The 18,111-nt window shown below is 51.8% G+C and overlaps 1 protein-coding gene across 6 annotated transcripts in view; it reads left to right on the top strand.

Annotated features, from left to right (window-relative positions):
- The first annotated feature begins 946 nt into the window (after positions 1–946).
- LOC140716446 (ER membrane protein complex subunit 9-like) overlaps positions 947–18,111 on the top strand; it is a 43,936-nt gene continuing 26,771 nt past the window's right edge. The window contains exons 1-3 of one of the 6 annotated variants that reach the window (XR_012096300.1): positions 947–1,212; positions 9,647–9,881; positions 17,805–17,974. Coding sequence is in view for 5 of the 6 variants with exons in the window: in XM_073029182.1 (XP_072885283.1) it covers positions 1,145–1,212; positions 9,647–9,881 (303 nt within the window). In the remaining variant the exon portion in view is untranslated. Of the gene's footprint in view, positions 1,213–6,640; positions 6,780–6,984; positions 7,212–9,112; positions 9,134–9,646; positions 9,882–17,804; positions 17,975–18,111 lie in introns of those variants that run through there. The other 5 variants (XM_073029182.1, XM_073029184.1, XM_073029186.1 and 2 more) reach the window with 5 other exon arrangements.

The following is an 18,111-nucleotide window of genomic DNA, read 5'->3' as shown; positions in this document are numbered from 1 at the left end:
GTTGTTAATGTCGACAGTGCTTCTCCCTATAGACGCTGCCTGGCCCGCTGTGTTCCACCAGCATTTTGTGTGTGTTGCTCGGATTTCCAGCATTTGCAGATTTTCCCTTGTTTGTGGCACCACAAAATGAACACTTAAAAATAATTCTATTGTGCGCTTTGTTATAAAGATCGTGCATAATTCAAGAATACTGTAATTTATTGTGAACGGTTGCTGGAGGCAGCGTCTATGGAAAAGCATAAACAGTCGACGTTTCGGGCCGAGACCCTTCTTCAGGACTTTGTTGTGGTGCCGACTGGTCATAGTGTTGCTGTTACTGATTGGGGGGGGGGGGTAGTTGTGCAGGCTGGTTTAGGAACGAGGGGGGCGGGCTGAACGGCCTAGCTGCCCTCCGTCGGCGCATTTTTATCTGGGCGCAAAACTGCAATTTTGAGACGGTCCCTAACGCCAATTCGCTGATTGCGGAAGTAGGAAGAATGTTTCAAACTGCCCGAGTTTCTCGGGGTTCAGGGGTGAAAGGGGATGGTTCAGGAGGGTGAGCTTCGGGAGCAACTCCACCCCCCCACACACACACCCTCATGGCTGCCCAAGTATCTGTTCCTAAAAAGAAACCCCCTTTTAGGCTGCAGAGAGGGAAGGGTTGGGTTGGGTGGGGAGGGAATCGGCAAAGCTTCACCTTCCCGGACCTGTGAAGCAGAAGTTGTGGGAATTCCACGTCTGGCCGGGAATTGCCGGCTAGGGACCGCTGGTAAAGGGCAAGGCTTCGATCCCGGCCGCTGTTGACTCAGACGCCTCTGTTTACATCCAGAATCCCATCTATTATCGTCGGCCCACGCACCGGAACTTCATCTTTTGTAGCAGCGGGGTCATGCAACATTACTATCACTTGCAAGGAGATATATATATATATATTGCAAAAATAATAAAGAGTTTGAGTTCGATCGAGATAAGCTTGAGTTCTCTGAACTCTGATGGCGGAGGTCAAGAAGTTGAGTGTGTGTTTTCGGGCTCCTCTCTGGTGGTAGAGGGCCCGTCCCGGATGGCGGCAGGCCTCCCCGAGGCAGCGCCCATCGGTAAAGGTCCTCTCCACCCTGGGTGGTGGGGAGCAGGGCTTCCCCAGCGGACCTCTGGCTCAGTCCATGGCATGGAGACGTCTGGGACCACGGAGCGGCCCCTTTCGGTCCTTCGCACCCGAGCCTCCACACCAGACAGGTACACCCAGTCGGAGTGCTCTCCCCCCGCCCCCCGTACATCTGTGGAAATTTGCCCGTCTCTGCCTGTAAGGAGTTTGTACCTTCTCCCCGTACTCCCTCCCGCAGTCTGTTTGGGAGGCATTGATTCGGCCGGGATTAAATCGGGGCAGTGGATCGAGGGGCCAGGGTGACCTACCCCACACTGTACCTCAATAACTCTCAGGCTACTGGTGCGCTGTTGTTGGGCCCAGAATACTTCTCATTATTCTCCCCCTCCCCACATTCGCCCCTGCCACACACTGAGGTGGGGAGGGGGGTGAGGGCTGATTAGCCTGGCCAGCTTTACAGCCGTGGGCGTTATTCGGGTAAGATGAAAAACGGTGTGAACACCGCACGGAATGGAGAAATGATTCCACACACTGGCAAAGAGAGAGAGCTGTCCGGTCGTGGGCTGTGGCATCCCGTTGCCGAGGTAGGGTTTGGGTGGGGCAAATTGGTTCAGGAACCGGGCAGTTGCGGGCAAGTAGCCGTCCTTGAACCTGGTACCTGCAGGAAGACGCCAGACCCGCACAACTTCGTGCGCGTACGGGCTCCTGGTGGGGGAAGCTGTTCCTTGGCGACGGGCCACAGGCATAGAAGCTCCAGCGTACGGACTGAATTTAACAGCGACCGGGCTGGGGTTTCAACTCCACGCACTGGGTCAGTGGCCGGTGCCGCTACCCCTCCCCCCAGCTCCAGAGGCCCGGGTACTCGGGTTCGATACTGACCGGGGATCAGCTTTAATCAGCAGCTGCGTTTCCGTGGATGAGGAATCTGCCGTGGTGTCAGCTCGTAAAGTTAGAGGTTAAAGAATATTGTAAATATTACACATGCTGATATTTATCTACCTACACAAATACCAGCATGTACTTACAATGTAAACAGGATTAGATAGATAGATAGATACTTTATTCATCCCCATGGGGAAATTCAACTTTTTTTCCAATGTCCCATACACTTGTTGTAGCAAAACTAATTACATACAATACTTAACTCAGTAAAAAATATGATATGCATCTAAATCACTATCTCAAAAAGCATTAATAATAGCTTTTAAAAAGTTCTTAAGTCCTGGCGGTTGAATTGTAAAGCCTAATGGCATTGGGGAGTATTGACCTCTTCATCCTGTCTGAGGAGCATTGCATCGATAGTAACCTGTCGCTGAAACTGCTTCTCTGTCTCTGGATGGTGCTATGTAGAGGATGTTCAGAGTTATCCATAATTGACCGTAGCCTACTCAGCGCCCTTCGCTCAGCTACCGATGTTAAACTCTCCAGTACTTTGCCCACGACAGAGCCCGCCTTCCTTACCAGCTTATTAAGACGTGAGGCGTCCCTCTTCTTAATGCTTCCTCCCCAACACGCCACCACAAAGAAGAGGGCGCTCTCCACAACTGACCCTATTAGAACATCTTCAGCATCTCACTACAGACATTGAATGACGCCAACCTTCTAAGGAAGTACAGTCGACTCTGTGCCTTCCTGCACAAGGCATCTGTGTTGGCAGTCCAGTCTAGCTTCTCGTCTAACTGTACTCCCAGATACTTGTAGGTCTTAACCTGCTCCACACATTCTCCATTAATGATCACTGGCTCCATATGAGGCCTAGATCTCCTAAAGTCCACCACCATCTCCTTGGTCTTGGTGATATTGAGACGCAGGTAGTTTGAGTTGCACCATATCACAAAGTCCTGTATCAGTTTCCTATACTCCTCCTCCTGTCCATTCCTGACACACCCCACTATGACCGTGTCATCAGCGAACTTCTGCATGTGGCAGGACTCCGAGTGACCAGAAGACACAGCTGCAGAATTAGGCCATTCGGCCCATCGAGACTGTTCTGCCATTCCATCATGGCTGGTTTATTATCCCTCTCAACCCCATTCTCCTGTCTTCTCCCCGTAACCCTTGACTCCCTGACCAATCAACAAAATATCCATCTCCGCTTTAAATATCCCCCAATGACTTAGCATCCATGAGTTCCACAGATTCACCACTCTCTGGCTAAACTAAATTCCTCCTGATCTCTGTTAAAGAGGGATGATCTTCTACCCTGAGGCTCTGCTGCCTGGTGCTAGAACCCCCCACCCCCACTGCAGGAAACTTCCTCTCTGCCTGGGACGTCCAATATTCTGCTTTGATGATGATGATGATGATGTTGTTGATGGTGATGATGATGATGTTGATGATGATGCTGTTGATGTTGATGGTGATGTCGACTCAGGCCTAAGAGGCCAGTGTTGGGCATTTTCATGCCTTACAAGGGCGTGAAACGAAAGACTGTGGCGTGCCACTCCTCACACAGACATTTCGCAGTATTTTTTTCTTTATTTTACGAGGTCGAGTTGCGAGCTCAACACTCAACCTGGCACGGATGGAAAGCGAACTCGGGAACGGCCCGACTGGATTCGAACCCGGGAACCTCCGTTCCGGAGTCCGGCGCTGCACCACCATAGAACCATAGAACACTACAGCACAGTACAGGCCCTTCAGCCCTCCATGTTGTGCTGACCCATATAATCCTTAAAAAAAGTACTAAACCCACACTACCCCATAACCCTCCATTTTCCTTTCATCCATGTGCCTGTCCAAGAGGCTCTTAAATACCCCTAATGTTTTAGCCTCCACCACCATCACTGGCAAGTCATTCCAAGCACTCACAACCCTCTGTGTAAAAAACTTACCCCTGATGTCTCCCCCAAACTTCCCTCCCTTAATTTTGTACATATACCAGCCGAGATAAACAGCTTTCATGCAACAAAACAAAGTCAGAAGTGAAAGGATATTGAAAATAAATAACAGATAAATATATAAAAACTGGCTTGTATTTACAATGTAAACGGTATCATAAGAAGTGGTTTAAAGTGGCTACCGTCCGGTGACTGAGAGGGGTTGGGGGGGGGTCTAACTAGAATGGTTGATCAGATTAACTGCTTGGGGGAGGAAACTTTTCAGATGGTGTGAAGGTTTTGTTTTAATAGCTCTGGGTCTGTACCCTCTGGAATTTAGAAGGATGAGGGGGGATCTCACTGAACCTTTTGAATGTTGAAAGGCCTAGACAGAGTAGATGTGGAAAGGATGTTTCCCATGGTGGGGGAGTCTAGGACAAGAGGGCACAGCCTCAGGATAGAGGGGCACCCTTTCAAAACAGAGATGCAGAGAAATTTCTTTAGCCAGAGGGTGGTGAATTTATGGAATCTGTTGCCACATGCAGCTGTGGAGGCCAGGTCATTGGGTGTATTTAAGGCAGAAATTGATCGGTTCTTTATTAGATTATGGGGAGTGGGGCTGAGCCGGGGGGGAGGGAAGGATCAGCCATAATTGAATGGTGGAGCAGACTCGATGGGTCGAATTCTGCTCCTGTGTCTTATAATCACAGAGCCTTCCAGCACAGAAACAGGCCCTTGGTCCCACAGCAACCAGCCTACACTGATGCCACTATCCTGCATTAGGGCCACGTATCCTGCCAGGGTGCCCGCCTCTTGGCTGTGTCAGATTCCACCACTTCCACTGGCAGCCCTCCCCCCGTGTGTAAATAACTGGGCTGTTAAAATCGTTTCTCCTCTCACCCTAAACCTAGTACTTGATATCTGCATGTTGGGGAAAAGATTCTGGCCATCTACTCTACCTAGGGATCTCGTAGTTTTATCAGGTCACCTCTGTACCTTTGGTGGTCAGGAGAAACAAATCCAAGTTTGCCCAACCTCTACTTAAGAGTCATTCTCTCCACCTCATGTTACTGAATGGTCCATGGACACGACCATTTCTTGCAATATTTATTTCTTGTATCGTATGGTAACTTTTATGTCTGCTCTGCTGCTGCAAAACAACACATTTCACGACCTATGTCAGTGATATTAAAGCCAATTTTGATTCCAATTCCCTGACTGAGACCAGATCACATGTCAGAAGGACTTGCCCAATCCTCTAGGGCAGGGCTGGCCAACCTTTTACATTCCATGCATCAATTTTTTTTCACGCACGAGTTCAGATGCGCCGTACAACTCTTGTCCCCCCATTCAATTCTTGTAAAATATATTAACATAGACATATTTAGCATTTTTACATGATATATTGTTTTAATATAAAACAAGATAAACATTACTTACCTTAACGAGACTTCTTTTAACAGATATATTTTGTCTTCTTTTGAGTTCTTCCTTTTTCTTAATCACATATTCTCTCCGTAACTCAGACCCAAGCACTAGCTTCAGTTTTCTTCTATTTCAGTCTGATGTTGTGTTTTATAGTGTCTATTGAGATCATGTCTTCTATTATGTGAGAGAGTGTTTCCACAAACAATGCATAACGGTTTTCCTGACGGACCCGTTATAAATAGGAACTCATTTTCCCACTGTTCGTTGAATTTACGCTTACTATCAATTTCTGCTTTTCTTTTGCTCATTTCCTTTTGCACTGTGATGGGTAGCTGAATGTAAAAACAAGGCTTAATTTTCGAAAAAGTACAAAACTGCAGATGTTCACAGAGGACGAGCAAAGCACAACTCCGTAGCGCACGAGTGTCAATTGTAAACTGACTGGCAAAACCTGCGACGCACCGCTGGTGCAGATGCCCGGCGCCTCAGGATCAAACAAATATCAAATGTGTATTGAACAGTTATGGAACGACTGCAGAACGAATGTCCTTCTTTCCTAGTTTGACTCATTTGAACATTTATTTTAATTTGAAAATAGATTAATGTGAAAGAAGATAACATTCGCCAAAAGCTGTGCACGAAATAATAAAATTGCTAAAAATAATTGCTAAGTTTTGGATTTATTCTCAGTAAAACCCTTTTCTAGCTCTAAGCTACTTGAATTACTGGTATAGATTTGTTTTTCTACAAATCGGTTTTTGGTTAATACTTTTTGCGTGAGTAAGCTTACTTTTTAATTATTATCACTGAACTGCAATGCGCCACTTCTAATCATCCAATGCGCCACAGGTTGCCCGTCCTTGCTCTTTTGGTCCCTCTTTCTGACAACCCACTCATCATTGGCTTGCTCCCCGCACCTTCTAACCCAATCAGCAGCCGGCATTTGAGACCGACTCACGCCCCTACCGCCAGCGTTTGCTCCTCGCCGCCGTCCTGACCAATGGGCGGCGACAATCTTCCTCCGACGGGGGTTAACGCGCCCGGCGGGATGATTGACGTGCCTGCTGACCCCTCAGCAGAGCCGCGGCGCTGGGCGGGCGGTCGGAGGTGGCCAATCGCAGGCGCCGCGCTGCAGCAAGACGGGGATCAAAATGGCCGCTCTCTTCTCCGGCGGTTGCTAGGCGGCCATTTTGTGGAGCGGCGAAGTTCCAGATCCGCGGGACCGAGCACCGAAAGCCGCCAGGAAATCCAGGACAGAGCGGCTGAACCCTCCCGTGCGGACCCCAACTCATTCCGTCCCTGTCCCGCCCCCTCTCCCTTGCGATTGGCCTCTGCTGCGACGCTCGACCAATCAAAGACCAGGCAACAAGAACACCTTCTTCTTAGTTCTGTCCAATCGCCGCCGGACCTCTGCCGTCAATCAATCCGCTCAGGCCAATCGGCCAAAGAAGGTGCGTGTCGAAGGGTAAACGGCCAATCACGGGGCGGGACGCCTTTCCTGCGGGCATGAGAGGGCGGGACATATTTAGTGTGAGCCAATGAATGTTAAGAGATGGGCAAGCTGTACCAATGGGAGGGCAGGACGGTGCTGACTGATATGGCGTGAGGCCAATCGAAGCTGCGGACGTCAGTGGGAGATGGGGAATTTGCTTTGGGGAGGGTCGCGGGTGATAATCTCGGGAATCCCGAGGATCACTTCACGGAGGAGATGGGGCTCTGTAACGTGCTGTGGATGACCCCGTGGGGTAGAAATCTCCAGGGTGCTCCTGGGATCCTTTGGGTGGGGGTCGCCACGGTGAGGATGAGAATCGGGTCTATGCACAGGGCGCAACGTGTTTTGTGCGATACGGAAAATGGACCATAGATTGTCATGAGAAATAAAAGTAAGCCGTGCAGAGCAATGAGGAAAACCTGTGAGGCAGTGTTCGTGTCCGTTCAGAAATCCGAAGGCGGGGGGGAAGCTGTTCTTGCATGTGTGAGTGTGTGGGGGTGGGAGTGTGTGTCTGCTTATGGCGAGTATGTGTAGGTGTGGGGATGTGTGTCTAGGTGTGAGTGTGTGGGGTGGGGGGGGTGTCTGCTTATGGCGAGTATGTGTAGGTGTGGGGATGTGTGTCTAGGTGTGAGTGTGGGGGGGGGAGTGTGTGTCTGCTTATGGCGAGTATGTGTGGGGTGGGGGTGTGTGGGGATGTGTGTCTAGGTGTGAGTGTGTGGGGATGTGTGTCTAGGTGTGAGTGTGTGGGGAGGGGGTGTGTCTGCTTATGGCGAGTATGTGTGGGGTGGGGGGTGTGTCTGCTTATGGCGAGTATGTGTGGGGTGGGGGTGTGTGGGGATGTGTGTCTAGGTGTGAGTGTGTGGGGTGGGGGGGTGTCTGCTTATGGCGAGTATGTGTGGGGTGGGGGTGTGTGGGGATGTGTGTCTAGGTGTGAGTGTGTGGGGTGGGGGGTGTGTCTGCTTATGGCGAGTATGTGTGGGGTGGGGGTGTGTGGGGATGTGTGTCTAGGTGTGAGTGTGTGGGGAGGGGGGGGTGTCTGCTTATGGCGAGTATGTGTAGGTGTGGGGTGGGGGTGTGTGGGGATGTGTGTCTAGGTGTGAGTGTGTGGGGAGGGGGGGGTGTCTGCTTATGGCGAGTATGTGTAGGTGTGGGGTGGGTGTGTGGGGATGTGTGTCTAGGTGTGAGTGTGTGGGGAGGGGGGGGTGTCTGCTTATGGCGAGTATGTGTGGGGTGGGGATGTGTGTCTAGGTGTGAGTGTGTGGGGTGGGGGGTGTGTCTGCTTATGGCGAGTATGTGTGGGGTGGGGGTGTGTGGGGATGTGTGTCTAGGTGTGAGTGTGTGGGGTGGGGGGTGTGTCTGCTTATGGCGAGTATGTGTGGGGTGGGGGTGTGTGGGGATGTGTGTCTAGGTGTGGGGTGGGGGGTGTGTCTGCTTATGGCGAGTATGTGTGGGGTGGGGGTGTGTGGGGATGTGTGTCTAGGTGTGAGTGTGTGGGGTGGGGGGTGTGTCTGCTTATGGCGAGTATGTGTAGGTGTGGGGTGGGGTGTGTGGGGATGTGTGTCTAGGTGTGAGTGTGTGGGGTGGGGGGGTGTCTGCTTATGGCGAGTATGTGTAGGTATGGGTGGGGTGTGTGGGGATGTGTGTCTAGGTGTGAGTGTGTGGGGATGTGTGTCTAGGTGTGAGTGTGTGGGGATGTGTGTCTAGGTGTGAGTGTGTGGGGAGGGGGTGTGTCTGCTTATGGCGAGTATGTGTGGGGATGTGTGTCTAGGTGTGAGTGTGTGGGGAGGGGGGTGTGTCTGCTTATGGCGAGTATGTGTGGGGTGGGGTGTGTGGGGATGTGTGTCTAGGTGTGAGTGTGTGGGGATGTGTGTCTAGGTGTGAGTGTGTGGGGAGGGGGGTGTGTCTGCTTATGGCGAGTATGTGTGGGGATGTGTGTCTAGGTGTGAGTGTGTGGGGAGGGGGGTGTGTCTGCTTATGGCGAGTATGTGTGGGGTGTGAGTGTGTGGGGATGTGTGTCTGCTTATGGCGAGTATGTGTGGGGTGGGGGTGTGTGGGGATGTGTGTCCAGGTGTGAGTGTGTGGGGATGTGTAGGTGTGGGGTGTGTGTTTATGGCGAGTATGTGTGGGGTGTGTCTATGTGTGTAGTTGTAGAGTGTGTGTGGTGGGGATGTGTGTAGTTGTGGGGTGTGTCTGTATGGGGAGAGTGTGTGGTGGTGGGGGGTGTGTTAGTGTGTATTCAAGCTCCTGTGCTTCCTCTCTGATGGTAGCAATGAGAAGAGAGAATGTGACAGGGGTCCCAAGAACGATCCTTCGGTAAGAGATGTTTCTGGGATCCCATGAGTGGGGATGGGGGCTCGAAGGGGCTGAAATCGTTTTGGTTGTTCAGTGTCTCACTGTGTGATCCAGGTGGTGGAAGTGCTGCCTGACCCCTCCCCCCCAATCTCTCCCCCACTCGGACACCCCCCACCACTCCATTGACTCTCTTCCCGGACACACCACTGCCTCCCCCTCTCTCCCAGACTGATCCTTCTCCACCTCCTCTCTCCCCAAAATGATCTACCTCCACCCCACCACACAGTGAGCCACTGCCCCCATCCCAGTGTGATCTTACTCCACCTCCCCTCTCCCTCCAGAAGCTGACCCTCTGTATCTCCCCCCAGAGTGACCCACTGCCTCCCCCATCCCAGTATGATCTTCCTCACCTCCCCTCTCCCTCCACAGGCTCCCCCTTGCCTTCTTACCACAGTGATCCCCCTCTCAACCCCACACTGACCCTCTGCCCCCTCCTCCTCTCTGTCCAGTGACTGACCCTCTCTCTCCCCCCAGGCCACTTACCCAGCCTCTTCCAGGAGAGATGGTGGAGGTGGAGATCTCGGCCAGGGCCTACGTGAAGATGCAGCTGCACGCGGCCAAGTTCCCGTCGCAGGCCGTCAACGGGCTTCTCCTGGCGGAGAGGGCCCCGGACGTGGGGAGGGGTCAGTGCCTGGTGCTGACGGACTGCGTGCCCCTCTTCCACAACAGCCTCGCCCTCACCGTCATGCTGGAGGTGGCCCTCAACCAGGTGGGTGTCGAGCTGTCGAGGGAAGCTGCTGGGACGGGCCCCCCTCCCTGAACGGCCCGGCGGTTAGAGCTGCAGGCTCCTAACTCCAGAGAAACCAGTTCAGTCCCGACTTCTGTCTGTGTGGAGTTTGCACGTTCCCCCTGTGGGTGTCCCGGGGTCTCTGGCTCTCTCCCACGTTCCAGACCAGAAGTGCGGGTCGGTGGGTTTATCAGGCGGGGGGGGGGGGACTTGTCCCACCCCCCCCCCCACCCTGGGGGGCCAGGAGGGATTCTGCAAATGCCGGAAATCTTTAGCAATGCCCAGGAAATGCTGGAGGAACTCAGCAGGTCGGAAGGGAGTGAACAGTCGACCTTCCAGTCCGAGAACCTTCGTCAGGACCGCAGAGGAGCGGGGCAAAAGCCAGGATAAGAAAGTGGGGGGGAAGGGGGAAGAGCGGGAGGTGGCGGGTGTTAAGTGGGGGGGAGGACGGAGGGGAAATGATGTAAGAAGCTGGGAAGGTGGTGGGAGGAAGGGGCAGAGGGCTGAAGGAGGAGGAAGCTAATGGGAGAGGAGGGTTCACGGTGGGTAGTTATAGTGAAGGGAAGGAGGTGATTGGCAGGTCTTGAGGGCTGGAATGGGGGGAGAGAGAGAGGGATTTAGTGGGAGGGAGTGAATGGAATAACTGTGTGCCAGTCTAGACTCAGTGGCCTGTCTATGAGATGTACGATATGAAATCCCATAAGACCTAAGCAAAGAAGCCCAGTGCTCCAGAGTCAAAACAGGCCCTTCGGCCCATCTCATCCATGTTGACCACCATCAATCACCAGGCTGGTCCCAGTTGCCTGTATTTGGCTCCAATCTGTGCACGTCCCCCAGTCACTTTGTCTGACAGCTTACTCCATATTCTGTGTCAATAAATTGCACCTCGGGCCCCCTCGAAATCTTCCCCCTCTCACCCCTCCCCTTCCCTGGGAAAGAGGCTATTGCGTCCACCCTGTGTACCTCTGTAAGGTCACCCCTCGATCTCAAGCTACATCTATCATCGAAGCGGGTATACGTTGTGCAACTTTGGGATTGCTCTCCTTACAGGCAGCCCCAAACAGAGTAACCCAAAAGAACCCATTTTTTAAAAAATTCCAACAAACGCCCAGTGTGCAGAGCGAGAGAAAAAAATCAAATCGTGCAAACAAGCAATGACGTTGAGAACTAGAGTGAGTCCGTAGGCACGAAGCCCAGAGCAGGCCACGGCCCCAGCCTCAGTTTGCCACTTCGTGGAGCCTGGGCCTCAGAGAGAACACCGCGGATCAGCGACCTCTCCCTGCAACTTCTGACAGCATCTCAGTGAGTGCATACTGCTCTGCTCTCTCTAGTTCCCCATAACCAAGTCTTGCACGAGGCTCCTCATGCGGTCTCATAATCGACTGCATTGTGACATCCCCCCACCTCCTCCTCCACGTGGCGAGGAGTCTCCGCAGGGTGGGTGTGGAGAGGGTAGAAGTGAGGCCTCGCCTGTTTGATGACGGTGACAAGGGGATAAGTTTCCTCGCTCTGGAGGGAGAGGAGGGCAGTGGACGCAGTCTGGGGATGTTTGTAAAGGCGAGGGTGGAGGGTATTCCCAATGAGAGGGGGGAGGTAGAAAGTCACCAGGGAAGGTGGGGACATTGAGGGGTGGCTCACAGCCAGATGGTCTGTGATGTTGTAGAATGAGGGAGTGGCCTCGCCCTACTCTGAACTTGTCGGTCGTGGTGGAGACTAATACCATAGGAAGTAATCTTCCTGTATTACCTTGCACCAACCCGAGAGCCTGGAATGAAATTTCCGGACTACTGTGGAAATTCCCTGCTGTAGTTTTCCTCATTGACTACGTGTTGGCCCGGAATTGACCAGATTTTTTAAAAGATTGGCTTTATAGAAGCATACAGTGAATGCATCTTTTGAGTCAAACCCAATCAAATCAGTCAGGGTTGCGTTGTGCTGGGCAGCCAGCGAGTGCTGTCACGCGTACATCTTTGGGATGTGAGAGGGAAGCAGAGCACCCACGGGAAATCCACACAGTCGTGGGAGAATGTAGACACTCCTTACAGGCAGCGGTGGGTATTAAGCCCCAGTCTTACAGCCAGCGCAGTAAAGCGTTCTGCTAACTGTCATGCCGAGCAGAGATGAGGAGGGAGTGTCTCAGATCCCTGATGATCATTCAGTGAAATAATTCCACTATCACTGTCTGTCCTCCCACCAACTCAACCTCTGCTCTCGGGTAACAACTTCTGCTTCCCTCTTTCACACCCTCTCTGACCAGGGAAACCTCCCCTTCCCTGTTTCACACCCTCTCTCACCTGGGAAACCTCCCCTTCCTTGTTTTAACACCCTCTCTGACCAGGGAAACCTCCCCTTCCCTGTTTAACACCCTCTCTGACCAGGGAAACCTCCCCTTCCCTGTTTAACACCCTCTCTGACCAGGGAAACCTCCTCTTCCCTGTTTAACACCACCTGTGACCAGGGGAACCTCCTCTTCCCTGTTTAACACCCTCTCTGACCAGGGAAACCTCCCCTTCCCTGTTTCACGCCCTCTCTGACCAGGGAAACCTCCTCTTCCCTGTTTAACACCCCCTGTGACCAGGGAAACCTCCTCTTCCCTGTTTCACACCTTCTCTGACCAGGGAAACCTCCCCTTCCCTGTTTCACACCCTCTCTGACCAGGGAAACCTCCCCTTCCCTGTTTCACACCCTCTCTGACCAGGGAAACCTCCTCTTCCCTGTTTAACACCCTCTCTCACCAGGGAAACCTCCTCTTCCCTGTTTAACACCCTCTCTGACCAGGGAAACCTCCTCTTCCCTGTTTCACACCCTCTCTGACCAGGGAAACCTCCCCTTCCCTGTTTCACACCCTCTCTCACCAGGGAAACCTCCTCTTCCCTGTTTCACACCCTCTCTGACCAGGGAAACCTCCCCTTCCCTGTTTCACACCCTCTCTCACCAGGGAAACCTCCTCTTCCCTGTTTCACAACCTCTCTGACCAGGGAAACCTCCCCTTCCCTGTTTAACACCCTCTCTGACCAGGGAAACCTCCCCTTCCCTGTTTCACACCCTCTCTGACCAGGGAAACCTCCCCTTCCCTGTTTCACACCCTCTCTGACCAGGGAAACCTCCCCTTCCCTGTTTCACACCCTCTCTGACCAGGGAAACCTCCCCTTCCCTGTTTAACACACTCTCTCACCAGGGAAACCTCCTCTTCCCTGTTTAACACCCTCTCTGACCAGGGAAACCTCCCCTTCCCTGTTTCACACCCTCTCTGACCAGGGAAACCTCCCCTTCCCTGTTTCACACCCTCTCTCACCAGGGAAACCTCCCCTTCCTTGTTTAACACCCTCTCTGACCAGGGAAACCTCCCCTTCCCTGTTTAACACCCTCTCTGACCAGGGAAACCTCCCCTTCCCTGTTTAACACCCTCTCTGACCAGGGAAACCTCCTCTTCCCTGTTTAACACCCTCTCTGACCAGGGAAACCTCCCCTTCCCTGTTTCACGCCCTCTCTGACCAGGGAAACCTCCTCTTCCCTGTTTAACACCCCCTGTGACCAGGGAAACCTCCTCTTCCCTGTTTCACACCTTCTCTGACCAGGGAAACCTCCCCTTCCCTGTTTCACACCCTCTCTGACCAGGGAAACCTCCTCTTCCCTGTTTCACACCCTCTCTGACCAGGGAAACCTCCTCTTCCCTGTTTCACACCCTCTCTGACCAGGGAAACCTCCTCTTCCCTGTTTCACACCCTCTCTGACCAGGGAAGCCTCCCCTTCCCTGTTTCACACCCTCTCTGACCAGGGGAACCTCCCCTTCCCTGTTTCACACCCTCTCTGACCAGGGGAACCTCCCCTTCCCTGTTTCACACCCTCTCTGACCAGGGGAACCTCCCCTTCCCTGTTTCACACCCTCTCTGACCAGGGAAACCTCCCCTTCCCTGTTTCACACCCTCTCTCACCTTCTCTCACAAGAAGGTTGGCGTCATTCAATGTCTGTAGTGAGATGCTGAAGATGTTCTATAGGTCAGTTGTGGAGAGCGCCCTCTTCTTTGTGGTGGCGTGTTGGGGAGGAAGCATTAAGAAGAGGGACGCCTCACGTCTTAATAAGCTGGTAAGGAAGGCGGGCTCTGTCGTGGGCAAAGTACTGGAGAGTTTAACATCGGTAGCTGAGCGAAGGGCGCTGAGTAGGCTACGGTCAATTATGGATAACTCTGAACATCCTCTACATAGCACCATCCAGAGACAGAGAAGCAGTTTCAGTGACAGGTTACTATCGATGCAATGCTCCTCAGACAGGATGAAGAGGTCAATACTCCCCAATGCCATTAGGTTTTACAATTCTACCGCCAGGACTTAAGAACTTTTTAAAAGCTATTATTAATGCTTTTTGAGATAGTGATTTAGATGCATATCATATTTTTTTTACTGAGTTAAGTATTGTATGTAATTAGTTTTGCTACAACAAGTGTATGGGACATTGGAAAAAAAGTTGAATTTCCCCATGGGGATGAATAAAGTATCTATCTATCTATCTATCTATCTTCCCTGTTTCACACCCTCTCTGACCAGGGAAACCTCCCCTTCCCTGTTTAACACCCTCTCTGACCAGGGAAACCTCCCCTTCCCTGTTTAACACCCTCTCTGACCAGGGAAACCTCCCCTTCCCTGTTTCACGCCCTCTCTGACCAGGGAAATCTCCTCTTCCCTGTTTCACACCCTCTCTGACCAGGGAAACCTCCTCTTCCCTGTTTCACACCCTCTCTGACCAGGGAAACCTCCTCTTCCCTGTTTCACACCCTTTCTGACCAGGGAAACCTCCTCTTCCCTGTTTCACACCCTCTCTGACCAGGGAAACCTCCTCTTCCCTGTTTCACACCCTCTCTGACCAGGGAAACCTCCTCTTCCCTGTTTCACACCCTCTCTGACCAGGGAAACCTCCCCTTCCCTGTTTAACACCCTCTCTGACCAGGGAAACCTCCCCTTCCCTGTTTAACACCCTCTCTGACCAGGGAATCCTCCCCTTCCCTGTTTCACACCCTCTCTGACCAGGGAATCCTCCCCTTCCCTGTTTAACACCCTCTCTGACCAGGGAATCCTCCCCTTCCCTGTTTAACACCCTCTCTGACCAGGGAAATCTCCTCTTCCCTGTTTCACACCCTCTCTGACCAGGGAAACCTCCTCTTCCCTGTTTCACACCCTCTCTGATCAGGAAAGCCCCTTGTTTTCTGGTATTGCCAGTAAACCTCACCTTCCTCATCCACTCAATCTCCCCTTTGCCACTCAATCTCCCCTTTGCCAGGGCAAAGGATTCCAGTCTGTTCAGCCCCTCCCCCATGTGCAATGCTCGGCCTGTATTTTAGCCCCAGTTTTACACTGTTCAGGAGTTAGCACGCTTGTGGGATAGATACCTCTAGGGGATTATAGAGAGATCATTAAATTTTGAAATTGCCCCATCAAAGGCATTTGAAAACTGCAAGTGTTGTTGGGAGTGAGTTGTCGTTTGAGCCAGCAAAAAGAAAGGAGGTGTAAGTGGAGCGGTCATTGTGTGAGCGGGGCAGGATTAGAGAGGTCCAGCTTTGGCTCAGCCGGCTTAAGTGGGAGGGAGAGCAGCCAGAAGCCATGGTCCAGGTTGGATCCAATGACATGGGTAGGAGGCGAGACAAGGTCCTGGAAATTGAATTCAGGGAGTTAGGTGCTAAGTTAAAGGACAGGACCTCCAGGGTTGTGATCTCAGGATTGCTAGTGAGACCAGAAAGTAGGACGATCGTACAGTTTAGCACGTGGCCAAGGAGTTGGCATAGGCGGGAGGGCGTCAGTTGATTTTTGGATCATTGGGCTCTATTGTGATGGAAATGAGACAGATTCTGTGGATCTCAAAGGCAAGTGCTCTGGACGCACGGTTTTAATAATAAAGAGTTTATTTACAAGGGGAAAAAAGCTTGAGAGCAACACAAGCGGCTACAGTATTCGCACAAACGCGCTTAGAATAGACGAGCGTGGGAAAAGTCGGGTCGGCAGAACAATACGCGGGAAAACGGTGTGGGGACGGAGTACAGGTACACATACAAGCAGGGGAAAAGTAACTATGATACCTGCCCCCCCCCCCCCTTTGACTGTGGGTAAGCACGGCCGTTTGCTACAGGGACAACAATAAACACTCCCACTACCCTATTCGATGCACAGCTCACCACGTGTCTCCAGCGCTGTTCTGCAGTCTTCTGCCTGGAGTGAGGTAGGGGGGTCCCTCGAGGATGGCAAAAAGAGTGAGCCAAGCACATGTAGCACCCTTTATAGGTCAGGGGTCTGGAGGGTCCAGCCCAGGTGATTCACCGGGGGCCAACAGCTTGGTGCTAGATGGGTTAATCCAATTAGGTGGCCAATGGTTAAGTGTGCATTGATTAGTTGGGAGGGGCGAAATGTTGACTGGCAGGTGGTGTGACCTCCGACCAGGTGAGGGCAGTGCTGTCACATGACTGGCAGGTGGTGTGACCTCCGACCAGGTGAGGGCAGTGCTGTCACGTGACAGGCACAGCTCTCTGGATACAAGCTCTCTTCCAGGGGAGGTGGGACCTGTACTGAGGGACAGTCTGCACCTTGCTAGCATGGGGGTTTGCTGGTACTGCATGGGGTGGGAACTAGAGTGCTAGAACAGATAGTGGAGTGGTTGTTCAGCCTCCGTGCAAAGCCAGCAAGCAGAAGGCTGAGCATGGTGGGACTGACGTTCCGAGCTGTGTACGTTTCAATGGGGATGAGCCGAGAGGCCGTGGATCAGCACGTAGAATTCTGATATCGTAGCTGTCAGTGAGAGATGGTCGCAGGAGGCGCGGGACTGGCAGCTCACCGTTCCAGAGTTCTGTTGCTTTAGACACGATAACGGGAGTGGGGTATCGTTACAAGTCAGGGAAAATTTCACAGCAGTGCTCAGTCAGGACAATCCGGAGAGTTCACCTCAGGACAATCCGGAGAGTTCACCTCAGGACAATCCGGAGAGTTCACCTCAGGACAATCCGGAGAGTTCACCTCAGGACAATCCGGGGAGTTCACCTAGTGAGGCTTTATGGGTAAAACTGAGGAATAAGAAAGATTAGTGGGATTACATTACAGACCACCCAGCAGTCCGTGGGATTTAGAGGAGCAAATTTGTAGCAAGATGGCAGACTGTTTCAAGAATCATAAGGAAGTGATAGAAGGGCGTTGTAACTTCTCGCATATAGACTGGGACTCCCATACTGTAAAAGGACTGGACAGGAAAGGGTTTGTCAGAAGTGTTCAGCAGAGTTTCCTTAATCAGTATATGGATATCCCACCTAGAGAGCATGCGATACTTGATCTGCTATTGGGGAATGAGACAGAAGTTTGTAGGGGAGCTCTTTGTATCCGGTGACCACAATGCCATTAGTTTCAAAGTAAATACGCAAAAAGACAGGTCTGCTCCGTGGGTGAGATTGTGAGTTGGAGTAAAATCAATTTTGCTGGTAACTGAAAGGATCTGTCAAATGTGGATTGGGCCAGGCTGTTTTCTGGCAAAGGTGTACATTGTAAGTGGGAGGCCTTCAAAAGTGAGATTTTCGGAGTACGTAGTTTATATGTTCCTGTCAGAATAAAAGGCAAGGATGACAGGTTTAGGGAACCTTGGTTTTCAAGAGATATTGAGGCCCTGGTTAAGTAAAAGAAGGAAGTGCCTAGCAGGAACAAATGAGGTACATGAGGAGTATAAGAAATGGAAAAGAACACTTTAGAAGGATTTTAGGAGGCTAAAAGAAGACATGAGGTTGCTCTAGTAGACAAGGTGAAGGAGAATCCAAAGAGCTTCTACAGATATATGAAGAGCAAGGGACAAAGTTGGCCCTCTGGAAGATCAGAGTGGCCATCTATGTGTGGAGATGGAGGAGATCTTCAATAGATATTTTTGCATCCGTATTTACTCAGGAGATGGACACAAGAGTCTCCGGAAGTGAGGCAAAGCAACAGCGAGATCGTGGACCGTACAGAGGACAAGGTTTTTCTGTCTCGAGGCAAATTAGGATGAATAAATCCCCAGGGCCTGACAAGATACTCCCTCAGAGCCGAGTGCAGAAATTGCAGCGGCTCAAGCAGAGGTATTTCAAACGCCCTTGGCCGTGGGTGAGGTGCTGGGGGATTGGAAGATAGCTGATGTTGTTCTGTTGTTTGAGAAAAGCTCTATGAATAAAACAAGGAAATTATAGGTCGGTGAGTCTGACATAGGTTGTTGGAA

The sequence above is a fragment of the Hemitrygon akajei genome, chromosome 25, assembly GCF_048418815.1.
Source record: "Hemitrygon akajei chromosome 25, sHemAka1.3, whole genome shotgun sequence".
Classification (NCBI taxonomy): Eukaryota; Metazoa; Chordata; class Chondrichthyes; order Myliobatiformes; family Dasyatidae; genus Hemitrygon; species Hemitrygon akajei.
Note: the sequence above shows the minus strand (reverse complement) of the source record. Positions and strands in the feature narration are given on the sequence as shown.